The sequence below is a fragment of the Acanthaster planci genome, linkage group LG03, assembly GCF_054643075.1.
Source record: "Acanthaster planci isolate LZ-2023a linkage group LG03, COTS_SCS, whole genome shotgun sequence".
Lineage (NCBI taxonomy): Eukaryota > Metazoa > Echinodermata > Asteroidea > Valvatida > Acanthasteridae > Acanthaster > Acanthaster planci.
In genome coordinates, this window is record NC_141779.1 from 11,829,275 (window position 1) to 11,842,864 (window position 13,590).

Below are 13,590 nucleotides of genomic sequence, written 5' to 3' on the forward strand. Positions count from 1 at the left end.
ACGAAGAATATGCGAAGAAAAAGTAGTCTGGCGCCACATCCACATTTACATTCAAAAATCTGAGGAAGGCTCAGGGTTTCAATCGTTGTGTTTCATTAAAAAAAATACAGGTCAACATGCATTATTCATGCCGCTCTTTCCAGGCGGGCTTCGGCACCATACACAAGTTCCATACAATAATACTGGGCAATGTACATGTATGTCAATTAATTATCAATAATTAAAAACACGTGAAAAGTAAAGATTTAGAACGACTTTTACCTCAAAGCTTATCCTATACCTCAAAGTTTCTCTTAACCTCAAAGTTTCTCTTTTACAAATTTTGATGTAAACAGAAGAGTAAGAAGATACTAGACCAAATCTCAGTAAGTGTTCTCAATGAGTTAACGCAAAGACAATCGGTGGTTCCGTTCAAATTACAATTTTTAATCATCTTGATATCATTTTATAGATTTAAGTTCCATAGTTTACTATTCAATAGGTGAGCATAGAACTGTGTAACCATTCAGAGACCCCGTCTAATTCATTCAGTTTCAAGAAAATTGGTCTGGCAAATAGATACAAAATGATTTTTATCACATATGCCATCTTATTTCATTCCCCAAGCATAAATCCTGGCTGAAGACCAGGCGTGCCCTTTTTTTCATCCCAGTAACTCACACGCAAAGACACACTGACTACCTTGTAACAAAATCCGCACATGCTGATCAGAATTTACTATTGTCAAGTTTTGTTTATTTTCTACATGCTAGGCTTGTAAACTTTCAAATTTCTTTAATCTTACCAATTCTTTTAAGGAAAGAGAAAAATCGTAAGTTTCTTGCAGGAACTGTTTTTGAAAACAATCCCACAACAGGAAATCCTAAATTGTCAAACAATTTTTGATACTCTGTGAAGTAATTCAACAGTTCTGATGTAAACATTTCATCAACTGGAGTGGAAAGAAAAAACCTGATGCAGCCATTTCTTTGAATTTACCAACACAGCACAATAGCTCCTCCTGAGTAATGCAATATACTGTAAAGTATTGGACAAATTCACCATTATTTATCTTTCAAAAGAAACTGCCCAAGAATGGCTCAGTGTCATTTTAAATGAAATACAGTTTTCACACTAGACCTTTTCAGCAAAATACACTAAGCTGACCACTTGGATTGAATCCGGAATTACCCAGATCTCCAGTTATGGGACAGTGTGGATTTAAGTATCCCCCCTCAGTAAATACCAAACTATCACATGCAACTTAACTCCCAAAACATTATTTACCCTCCAGCTGACATCACACAGCAAAATAGTTGAACACTTATGTAAATTAATCAATCCAATTCTTTCAACAGGTGTTTTTGTTAATTTTAAAAACTGTGACTCCTTTGTACAACAAATTCACTGTTCTCCTAGTCAAGCATTTAAGAAAGTTGAAATGCCTACTACCCTCAATGTGATGTATCACGCAGTAGACATTGTCTTTAGGTTGGATATACACTTGCTGAGAATATCCTTTTCCTGGAAGCCAAAAGAAATTTGGAAGTGTTAGTGACTCAAACAAGAAAGAGATCATTAACTAGGTTCCCAAACACATTTCTATTATTTCTCATCTATTTATTTGAGATGAGAATGAACAGAAGTTAAAAAGATGACCTCTGAACTACCAGCCCACTTCTTTACAAACTGAGCTATCATCTAGCTCTCAACAGCTGGTCTAGTTTGGTTTCTTCAAACATGAAATCTATGAACATGAAATCTTATATTACGCAAACACTCTTGGCAGTAAAAAAACCCTTGACATATGAAATTATCTTTAAGCACAGAACTAGCTAGACATAACTCGCCTCAAATAACCCTACCGACAAAAAAATCCACAAAATGTGGTTTTCATATTTGCTAATGTCATTCAGCATCAAAACTTATCTTCATGGATCCGTCATGTACAAAGTTTGGGGTATCCTTCTCTTTCCTACCTGCTGAGGGGTGATGCTCTTGATGACATTCTGTTCAATCCAGCGTACCATGTGGGACTGCTCCAGCCGTCGCTGCATGTTGTCCAGCTCAACTTGGTAGTCCTAATACCATCAAAAACAAGAAAAATAGTATGCAAATAATGAATGTTCTGTTCCACGAGCCAATGCTGGATGGAATTGAACATTTCATCTGTCACCGAATGAAATTATTCCTACCACTGCACGAAAGTGAAACATTCATTATGTGTTGATACAATACCAGCATAAATCCTCTTCTGCTAGAACAAACTGTCATCATTTATTTATGTCCTTCATTTTACGAAATAGATTCCTGTCCGAAGCGCCACCCATAGGTAGTACAGTGCAGAGCTAGACTGATTCCTGTCCCTACATTATATGTCATGTACATGAAATGTGGAGAGAAACCAGTCAAGTGACGTTCAATCCAATGGGTGCAGTTGAATAGAACAAATAATCGAGTGACATGTGATCAACTGTCCACCAATCAGATTGCAGTGATCTATGCAAGTACTGTACACCACTGCCCATGCAGTTTCTCACTGTTGACTAGCTAAATTCACATCACACCATACTTAGAACGCTTCAAAAGCTTTTCCTCACAGGAACTCATGTATACACAACAAAGGGTTCGCTCAACTCTCCATTTGGTTATATAACCCACTTTGACATCCAGACAAATTTGGGCATTAAGAGGGAACACCACATAACCAAACGGTGATTGGTTTCTTTTGATACTCACCAATCTCTTTTTGACCTCTTCGCTGACCTTGTTCAGTCGTTCACGGTACTCGATCTCCATCTGCATGGCTACATTTTCCTTTCAAAAGATTAAGGGAAATAAAAATTGCAGCTAAAATAAATTGTTTTGTTAACAGAATAAATAGAACAGAATTATCTTTTGAGACCTGATTCACTCACACACTGAGAATGATCAATAGGGACTGTGTCTAAGCCTGTGCAATAGATCCAAAATGGAGGGGGGCTAGGAAACAGTAAAACAAGAATCTTGCCTCGCCATTGCTCATGTGCTGGAAATGTGCATGTATGTGTCTGTTCACACTTAAGAATGAATTGAATTGAATTCCAGTGAATATGGGTCGTACATATTGTGTATCAAAGCCAATGGAAACTGAAAAAAGGGAAAGGGAAAACTACTTTAAAATGATAGCCGGTACAAGGAAAAGTTCGAATAGCAAGTTTTGTAAAGAAGACACCATTACTTTTACGTGAAAATAAGCCCTTTCTTGTTCACACACAGAAGTCGACACCACTCAGGGCAGCTTGTTTTGAGAGCTTAACTGTTGCCGGCATTTTTGGCAGGAAATTTCCTGCCCAAAAACCCCAGAATGCGTGATTCCACCAGAACCCAACGACACTAGCTCTGTACTTGCAGTGACGTCTGTCTACATTCATGGTAACTGTGCTCCAACTTCACGTTCTAGGTTAAAGAGTTGAGCTTGCCAGAGTCTAGGTGAGCTCGGCACTTACTTTCCGGGCATCAAAGAGATAATGGCGACCCTCCAGTCTCCACTGCTCTTTCTTCTCCTCACCAACTGCGTTCTCAAGGATGGTGATGGCCTCTTCTTTGTTCTGGTTGGCCTCATCAAGTTGCTCCTGGGTGGGTGTAAGAAACAAGAAACAAAACGTCAACAGGAACAGACGGACTCCAATGTGAAATGAACGAGAGCAACAGCTGAAAAACTCCCTCACACTTGCATATCTATTCAGGGGCTGTGGGCCCAATTTCATGACGCTGCTGAAGAGTAAGCAGAAAACATTCTGCTTTAATTTAACTATTACATGGTGGTGCCTGGCGTCGTTATGCTTACGGTTGTGCGCGCATAAAGATTGCCACTGTTTTGCCACCATCTTAAGCAAATTTTTCCTCTGAGGTTAGCGTGTCTTTTGCCTCACCGTCTTCATGAAATACTGTCAAATGCAGCCCAGGTAGTTCAAGGTAGTTGGACACATGACATAAACCATCAACAAGCCAATGATTGAGATCAACCAAACCTTAATCTTTTTGTCACTCCAGGCAGCCACAGAGGGTCCAAATCTCTTGATTCCATACACCAGCACACTCAAGGCCACTAAAGCATGGACAGTCTCCGGGCCCACGACGTAGATTTCTTTGTTGAGAAGATACATGATTAAACCTCCTCCAAAGACATACGGTCCTATAACCAAATGCAACAGTAATGAATCACAGGTGAAACAAACTTGCTGAAACAAGTAGCCTTTTGTTATGTATTAAAAAATCCAACAGAAATTGCCCCTTGGGTGTTGTTACATGTACCTTGTTTTATGTTTTTCAATAAACAAAAAATCCTTCATTTCTTCTTCAATGTGACATCAGTATCGTTATGCTGTTTCCCACAGGTTAACTGCAAGAACATTAAATAACTTCCAATATGTGTGTGCATTTTTACTCAGTCGTTCAGGTTCCGTGTGATTTTACGACTTGCCCTGGTCCTGTCAACCACATAAATTCTTTTCTGAGATTTCAACCCCACAGATTTACCAGTGATGCCAGTTTTCTTCTCAAAGAACTTGAACCACTCCTCGGGGATGAAGCCAAAGCGAACTTGGCCCCCATACTCTGGGAGCTTGTTGGGCATCTGCTGCTGCTGGCTGGTATGGAATAGGAGCTTAGGAGCTACAGCCACACTATGGAACAGTTTGAAAAACTAATGGTTAGACTGTCACCATGGACACAGCCACCACATCCTACTCAGGAACACAGAAAACAGAGGGTCCCTTGCTCTTCTCCTGCCTTTTATACTGTCACATTCATTTTTGAAAGCAGTAAAATGCCCTGATATGTCCTACCCGACCTTATTTCCAATTCTCAGTTTTAAGGACATATTGAGGCCTTTTTGAGTTTTGCACTACTCCAATTTGCGTATTTACGACCATCAGTGTGACATCATTTTAGGAAGAACATTAACCCCCTAAGCTCTTGCACCAGGGAGCATATTGAACCCAACAAACTTCAACAGACACATGTACTTGTCGATGTACTTGTACATGGAGGTCACTGTACCACAGCTGACAGACTCCAACACAAAGGGATACTGTTGGTGTTTGAGTGATAAGGTATGGATGGGTCTATGCAGTATAGGATGACTTGCACTGCAGCAGTACCAAACTTGACAAAATATAAAACACAGTTCAACACTTGGTACAGCAAGCCAGACACTGCATTGTGTGTCCCAACTCACACACAACCAAACACCATCAACCTGGGCCTTTGACACCAAGTCCAACAAAATTCATCAAGAAATTAATCGGGTATGGTATGTGTACCAACTACCAAACCTGCCAAAACCTGCAAAACCTGTTGGAGTTTGATAGATACTGGGCAGTTTGGGTTAATATGACAGCCAATTCCACACTAAATTTTGCCAAAATTGAAGATAAATGTATTTGCTTTCTTAAAGTCTTTGGTGCATTTCATGATTCACTGTAGTTTCAGTGCATTACAGTGCCTCCTGCTGATGTGCACTTACCATGGTGTGGAGGTTCGCAGCATAGCTGATGACAAGATAGCACCTGCAATATGTAAAGAATACCACTGATTAAGGCCAGTTAACACTGATTTTCAGTAAGTTAAAGAAAGAAGGCTGAATACTGTAATGTGCATTGAGCACAGTAGTGAAACAGTATACATTTTTGGCTTGGCAGTCTTGGGAAAAATGGGTGCTACCTGAGAACGGTATGCTCAATTTTCACACAATTGGTGTCAAAATGACCGCAAAGAATTCCCAAAAAACTCCCAACAGCTCAGCTCATGAAAAAATGCACTGCAGCAATACCAGAAAAAAAACCTCTGCCTCCTCTAGCTCTTTTTAGGGTTAATTAAATTCAATTCAAATCTTTGCAGAATTAATGTTGAAACCAATACAGAGAAATGAATGAACACTGCAAACCTGGTCAGGAAAACCTATGATGGAATGATTTCAATTATCTAGATATCAGGCCTCAACTTTATGTAGTTTTTCTGACAAAGTCATTTATCAATCCCTCCATTTCTATTTCATTTGAGAATCAGAACAACCATGATTCATTAATACCATAGACAATTTCCCTATTCAACTACATGGAAGCACAACGTGACCATGCATTAACATTTGATAATGCTGGCTACAATTTTAAAATGTCCACTGCATAAAAACGCACCTAGATACGAGACAGTTGAATCCATTCCTATTGGTCAAGAGTCTGTGTGCGCACGCAAAACTTGCCATGCGGGTGTTGCCTGGAAATTTGCCTCGCTAAATTAATTACGGGAGACTTTGGGAAAGTGACGAGATCTGAAGACACCTGGTTCAGGAGGGACTGGGTCACGATTTATTTTGAAGGTCAGGACACAATTAAAAAAAGAATTTGACAGTTGGCCAAAGAACTTTAACTGAGGTCCATCTCCTATTAAGGATTCTTTTGGAATACTTGCACAAGGAATACACCATAAACTGGACTTGGGTCTTAGGGAAAATGAAAGTAACATTGTTGAACAAAGTCCCTGGAAATTCATCGTATATTGACTTCTTTTGACTCTCTGACTATTAAACGATATTTATGAATGGGAATAAACATGTGCTTGGCCGGCCTTGAACTAACACTTAAGGCCGGCTGAGGAGAATGAATGCTGATGCCCTTGCCTGTGGCTTGGGCATTAGTCGCGTTCATTCTCCTATTCCCTTCTTACAAATGGCATTATTGGCATCCATTAACCTTAACTGCCTAGGGCCTGTTCAGAGGATACACCCTCAATCCTTCCAAATCCTCCAACTACCCTCATGACAAAAAAAGGGTACTGCCTCAATCCTCCAAAATCCTCTGACATTTCTCGAACACATGTATGTGCTGTGGAAAGGTGCCCACTGCTTCAATCCTTAAAAATCCTCTGGCAACTCCTCTCATTATGTTGAGACAGTGTGAATGCTCCCCTGGAGCAGTGTTATATTGCAGATTTCACATATATTTGTGGGCATAAATTTATGCATGGCTGAACAGAAACAACACCGAGAAATGACAAATTTCATTTTTGAATGCTCCCCTGGAGCAGTGTTATATTGCAGATTTCACATATATTTGTGGGCATAAATTTATGCATGGCTGAACAGAAACAACACCGAGAAATGACAAATTTCATTATTGAATGCTCCCCTGGAGCAGTGTTATATTGCAGATTTCACATATATTTGTGGGCATAAATTTACGCATGGCTGAACAGAAACAACACCGAGAAATGACAAATTTCATTTTACAATGACACAAGTGTCATTTTGCAGTGACAAACCTACTGAAAATTGTTAAAAACTGGAATATCCTGTTATTAATGAATACTCGACCTAAGTTTGCACACACAACATGTTCACTTTAGCAACATTCATGGCAAGCAAGGGGAATGATTCAGTCCCAGCCTCTTGTCTAGGGCCCTATTTCCATACATTTTCCAACAGCGACCCGAAACTGAGTTGACTTGGGACCAAGTAGACTTGTGGTCGAGTTGACTTGGGACCGAATTGACATTGAACCATGTTCTTGATTCGAACAATGTCGGACATGTCAGAGTGGATGTCGTCATTCTCGCCTTCGGGATGACGTCAATAAATCATGATTCTTCTCTCTGATTGGTCAACTAGTGGCTATTCCATATTTCACACTCAAAACTCAAAGGAGCAAAAAAAGTAGTCTAGGCCTATCAATATCATGCCCATGAGGAACATCTGAATTACTGACTAAAAACTCTTAACCTTTACCATGTTTACATTAAATGTGCCTGAAATTCCTTCATGTATGCACGATGAATATCTTTCACACTGAAAAGGTTTCAGTCATTTTTATCCAGAAGTGACAGCAATAAATGGAACAACAACCTCCAACTGCGAGAATCATGATCATTAGACTGGATCCTGTCCCATACGTAGTCTCCAGACATCTTGCAGACATCCAGGTAATGAATTTAATGCACAAATCATGCAGGAGCTGATAGCATCTTTTACTTTTTCTTCTCCGTTAATGAAAGTAACTTCACCATAAATACCGGTACATTGTTCACTTATCTAAAAATCATGAAAATTTAACGCAATGACCACTGATTTGAAATAAATTGCTGCCAAAGTTTTGGAAGAGCCCATTGGTACATGTATGATGTAGTATCTTATCGACCAGTCCGTGTATTACATATGTCTTGACATGGAACAGCCATCGAAACAATGAGTGACGTAACGTTTAACGACTTTATTTTAAAGATGGCCACTGTGCATTTGTGAGAGCGAGCCCGTGAGATTAAATGGATTAAAGGCAAAAAGACTGGAAAATACCTGAATAACTTGAGTGAAATCATTCAACAAATGGTTTTTAGAAAACGAAAAGGTCAAGAATCATGTTCGTGTGCAGAAGAAATTGCGCCGAAATGTTCAATACGTCGACACGAAATTGCGTATACGGATGTGTGGCCAAGGATGGATCGGGAGTGAGATTCCGTGCCACACTAGTGGGGCTATAGTGGGGATAATCATGGAGGACTTAAACACATTTCAAGTTAAAGATAAATGTTTAAAAATGCTTGACAAATCATTTAAAGAAAACACATTTCAATGTAAAATTCGAACAACATTACCATTTCTTAGCGCAAGCCGAGAAATCATCATGATAAAATTTGCTCGTGAAACGAGCCCTCGACCGACAGTATCTCGACCGGCGACGAACCAAAACAAGATGGCCGACCCGGCAAGCTTTAGCTACCGAAAAAGAACGTGTTTTGATTGGTTCAAGTTATTCATCATAATTACAATAATTCAAAATATTACCATCAATCCTCAAAAAAATAAACACACTTCAATAACCACTTGTATTAAATTGAATGATTAGTTCTAATCTACAATCAATTTCAATCTATGATGTAATGTACAATTCGTTGAATTCTAAAGACCCTTAATGCATTGTGACCAATTGAAAGAACGCTTTCAGCATCACATACATATAGGGCGCCCCCAACAACAGTGGCTGTGCAAAAAAAAAGTTTGGCTGCTGGGCCTGAAAGACTGATTACGAGTGATGCAAGACATGTCAGGCTATTGCAAAGTATGCAAACTCTTGGAAGCCACTGGCCGGCTAGGGCTGCAGCCATTTGGAGTCATTTAGCGATACGTGATTCAGGCACAATACCTCAAGCTATCATGAAATCCTACGAGGCAGACCCCCCCGCGATTTTAATCGATAGAAATCTTACAGAGGGCGCCCTTCATTAGTTAAGGGTACTTATCCCAGGTTGTCGCGGATATTAACTATAAGGTCCGGAGATGGCTAATGGAACCCGGAAAGTCCTCTCACACGTGCCCTCTTAAGGCACTAGAGTGAAAACTCACTCTCAAAGAGATTAATTTTCTTATAAATCCAAAGAGTGTAAACGACTCTAAAAAGATTCAGGATAAGTCTTTTTCGAGTTGTCTCTTAATATACCTCCTTGAAAATTTGACACTTCGCTCTTTTATAGTGGCTGTCACTCTTGTGGAAAGGTTTTTAAAATAAGGGACTTAATCCTTTTGAGAGTGAGTTTTTCAGTCTTTTTAATGTAGGGAGTGGGGTATACTGATGTAGTCAGTAGGAGGCGTTGGCCTTGTGCGTGGCCTATCATGACGCGGACAAGCTGCAATCACTTCCATCTGTGAGTTGCCTCCATCATATCCTGCACTTCTGCTGCCAAAACAAGATCCTGGACGCAGAGATCCTCAGCGGTGCACCTACGGCGCACTATGGATATGCCCATCATTAGTGGTTAATGATATTACCATTTGGCCGTATGTAAAAGATATGCTTGCAGCTGCAAGTAGTACCTGAAGTCTCCTTTTTTTCTAACGGCTGCAGACGGTGACTTCCATAAAACACGTGCCCCCATCTTCAGCGGCCACTTAATGTGGACTCGTCCCCATTTATTTTTACAGACGTAGTGGAATTCACTGATTCACTAGACTGCCTCTTTTGATGCTTTCAAAATAGATCTCACTCGATGGGAATCTTCCACATCGGATATATATAATCCAATCCCGTGATCATTTGACTGGCATATATATCATAAACTCAACACAGTTAACATGGACTTATAGTAGAATATTAATCAAGAACACTGTCAAATGTCTACCATTTTTCAACAGCCTCTATTAGGCATTCTCAACACTAATTAACCCAGGTTCATTTTCAACTTCTACACCCAGTCAAAATTTTGGTTGACCAACTTTGTCAAACTAATATGCATCCCATGAAGATAGGACACTGAGGTGCAATTTTAAAGCATAAGTTATTATGGACAGCTAGCAATACGAAAATTCTGAAAAAACAAAGTACATGTTTTTGTTTTTGGTTGTTAGGGGGGGTTGTGGGGTATTAATATTATAATATTAATATACAACTGTTACCGTCAGCATGTGTACTAAACCTAGTATTAATCCTTTTCCTGAAAGGTAGATACAAACTGCCAAAGATTGAGGGCTGACCAACCGCCTGCAACTTCCTCTCTTCTGCACCACGGTTGTCACAAAAATGGAAAAATGTGAAGGCCTGTCGTTTACAAGTTACTGCAGATTGTTCATTACTATAAAATAAAAAAGTCAAAACATAAAATAAGAAGTTTCTTGAGAGAGTACCTTCAGTCGTGTTCTCATCCACGAACAAAGTTGGATTGGACAACTGGATCGAACTTACTCTTGAGAGTTGGATTCTTACGATGCCCAGTCCCTGTAACGATCTCTTATTTAGTTTCTTTCTACAAGATAACTTTAGAGTCACTGGCACAGACAGAGTCACGAATCTCACGTAATCCTTCCTTGCCATTATACGGCTCATAGAATATGCCATTCTATAGTGTACAAATCAAAGACCACGCGCACACCTGCATGGAGCAGGGCCACTTGGTGGAGAGAAAGTGCAGGTTCAGAACTGGATGAGAGACAGGAGACACAATGGTGTTTGCCTCAATCCAGCTACAGGAGAAGATCCAGGAATGGAGCTTAGACCTCAAGTCCTGGATGATACAGAGGCACCTTTGAAGGGTCAGGCACGTAGGAACCAGTGGGGGGGCAGCCCCCCCCAAAAAAAAAATATGGTAGGGGCCGCGCCACCTTAAACAAGTTGTGTCATTTTGTATTCTTGGAGTGAGAGTATTTGGAGCAGTGTGTGATAATTTTACTCAGATCACATTGGAAAAATGGAAATTTTAGAGAGATTTTATTTTTCTGCCCCCGGTACAGAATCTTCTTCCCACGTGCCTGAGGGTGTGTCCTGGCCTCGACCCTGTTCAGCATGATGATTATGGCCATGCTAACTAATGCTTTCACAGACAGTGACGGTATCCCCATCATGCATCCTACTGATGTTGGTGTGTTCAACCTCCAAAGACTCCAGGCTAAGACCATAAAAGTGCTCAACGACGTCGTTCGCGAATTCCTCTTCCCCGATGATTGTGCCCTGAACAGCAGCTCAGCGAGAGCCTGAAGTGCAGGCTAGTATGGACCTTTTTCTGCCGCCTGCGAGGACTTCGGCCTCACTATCAGCACAAAGAAAATCGTAGTCATGTGCTAACCAGCACCAGGCAGAGTCCACGGAGCCTGCTATTACAGTTCGTGCATTATAAAGACTGGAGGTAGTCTGCAAATCTTTGCAGCACACTATCCGGAGATGTTCGTGACAATGACGAGTATAATAACCAGTCAGTCCGACGGCTAAGGCCATTGCAGTTTCGGCAGACTGCGCCCCACAGTCTTGGAACGCAGGCAGCATCCCGGAGACCAAGTTGAAACTGTACAAGGCTGACATCATGCTGACTGTGCTGTATGCAGGTGGGACTTGGACTGTGTATGCCAATCAAGCCAGGAAGCTCCAACAGTTCCACACCACCTGTTTGCGTCACCTGATGCGTGGTCGGTAGCAGAACCGAATTCCAGATACAGATCTTCCAGCGTGCTGGATTACCCATTGTACAGGGCCTGTACTTGGAGGTCCAGCTCAAATGGGCAGGTCACCAGGTTCGCATGCCTGACGACTGGCTCCCGAGGAGAATATACTCAACGACAACTCTGAAGGGAAGTGCTCTCGCAGCTGCCCAAGAGGAAGCGCCTTAAAGACAGCCTGAAAGGAGTCCTTAAGGAGTTTTGAGATCGACTGGACATCCGGGAAGAATCAGCAGAGAATAAACCTGGATGGAGAGCACAAATCAAGTAGTGGTGCTCTGAAATCCGAGCAGAGTTGCCTTGAAGCAGCAGAGAAAAAGAAGGCAAGCAGGAAATTACGAGCTAGAAGCAGCATTGTAATCGGTCTAAATCCTTATGGAATTAATTGTATTGCAAAGGGCTCATTAAAAAAAATTAAGGTTAAGTTAAACACAAAGGTGCGGTTTCAAGATACTGACGAGGAGAGCAAACTGTGTGTGCTTCCCATGCAGAAGGTGGTTCAAAGCTTGTATAAGCCTCATCAGCCACAAATGCTCACACACCCAAACAGAAATAAGTGGGCAGTCTGCGGTCTTCAATGAGAACGATGGACTGCATATGGCACCAGTCATCGGTCTTTAGTGTAAATTATAGAACTGCACTGTAAAACATTTCTGCTCGGCTCCGACAGTGGCACTTTTTGCAGCAGAAAGGCTGGACAACCCACTAATGACCACTATAAAAGTAGTCATGGGGGGGTCAGTGGGAGGTCAGTATTGCACTACCGGTACACGTACCTGCAGAGAAGACACTTCCTTCAGAGACTGGCACACATGTACCAAGGATAGAGTGCTTACCAAGTTTTGAACCAAACTCTAAGTTTTGACAAAACTAGAGTTCACAAGAATTTGTTAACAGAATACTTACACATGCATCTAAATGACTAATAGTGAGAAACATGCCATTCACAACATGTACATGTACATGTGCTTATTTTACATGGTAGGTATGCTGGTATTTTACCTTGCCCTAATGTGTGCAAAAAGCAGCCTCGTTTTGTTTGTGATCCAGCTCCACGTACTGAGCAAAGACTTAGGCTTGATTAAAAATCACTTTCTTAGGGGAATAAGTAACATTTGAAGCTTTGCATGGTGGAAGAGGGCATGAGAAATAGGTTTACGGGTACACCATGAAATCAATCTCTTTTGGGGCGAGGTGTAGGAGAAAGGCAACTTTTTTGGTTCTGTTTCATTTCTTTCATAACCACAAAGAGTGTAAATAGCCAGGGTGGGTGCCGGGGACATAGGCTTGGGTGGTTAGCCTGATATTATCCGATACTCTTGCGGAGTGTGGCCAGCGTCAACCGCGTATTGCATGTCAATGAAGAGAGCTTCTCTTTTCTTTGAATTTGTTTCGAGTCTTGCAAAGTTGAACGTTTTCCCTCATTGTGTGCAGGTAACCTTACCCTAAGTGAAGACACTATGGCGTATTTCGATAACATGGCAAAAAAGATCTCTAAAAAGTGACGCAGGAACACTTAGTCCTATTTGACACTGCTTTTGATGCTGAAGGCATCTAAGGTTGGGCTATTGAGTTGGATATATTCCTCATATCCTCGTGGAAGGGCTTGACAACTGCCGACTAGCCGCGGTGGGCATCGTATCTTGTGGAACAGCTGA

The 13,590-nt window shown here is 41.1% G+C and overlaps 1 protein-coding gene across 1 annotated transcript; it reads right to left on the bottom strand.

Moving 5' to 3' along the window:
- Window positions 1-713: 713 nt before the first annotated feature.
- Window positions 714-8,751, bottom strand: LOC147799658 (ATP synthase peripheral stalk subunit b, mitochondrial-like). The gene is made up of 8 exons (XM_087134610.1): window positions 8,608-8,751; window positions 5,489-5,531; window positions 4,501-4,646; window positions 3,993-4,156; window positions 3,468-3,593; window positions 2,719-2,796; window positions 1,959-2,060; window positions 714-1,503 (listed from the first exon to the last, which is right to left on the bottom strand). Exons 1-8 carry the CDS (start codon window positions 8,636-8,638, stop codon window positions 1,447-1,449), a joined length of 747 nt encoding a protein of 248 aa, XP_086990736.1. The 5' UTR covers window positions 8,639-8,751; the 3' UTR covers window positions 714-1,446.
- Between the last annotated feature and the right edge of the window lie 4,839 nt (window positions 8,752-13,590).

Excerpts from the sequence above, each read along its gene's own strand:
- LOC147799658 (XM_087134610.1), bottom strand. The coding sequence starts at position 8,638 with ATGATGATTTCTCGGCTTGCGCTAAGAAATG. Across the intron at positions 5,532-8,607 it reads TCGGCTTGCGCTAAGAAATG|GTGCTATCTTGTCATCAGCT; the intron begins GTAATGTTGTTC and ends TACATATTGCAG. Across the intron at positions 2,797-3,467 it reads ATCTCTTTGATGCCCGGAAA|GAAAATGTAGCCATGCAGAT; the intron begins GTAAGTGCCGAG and ends ATCTTTTGAAAG.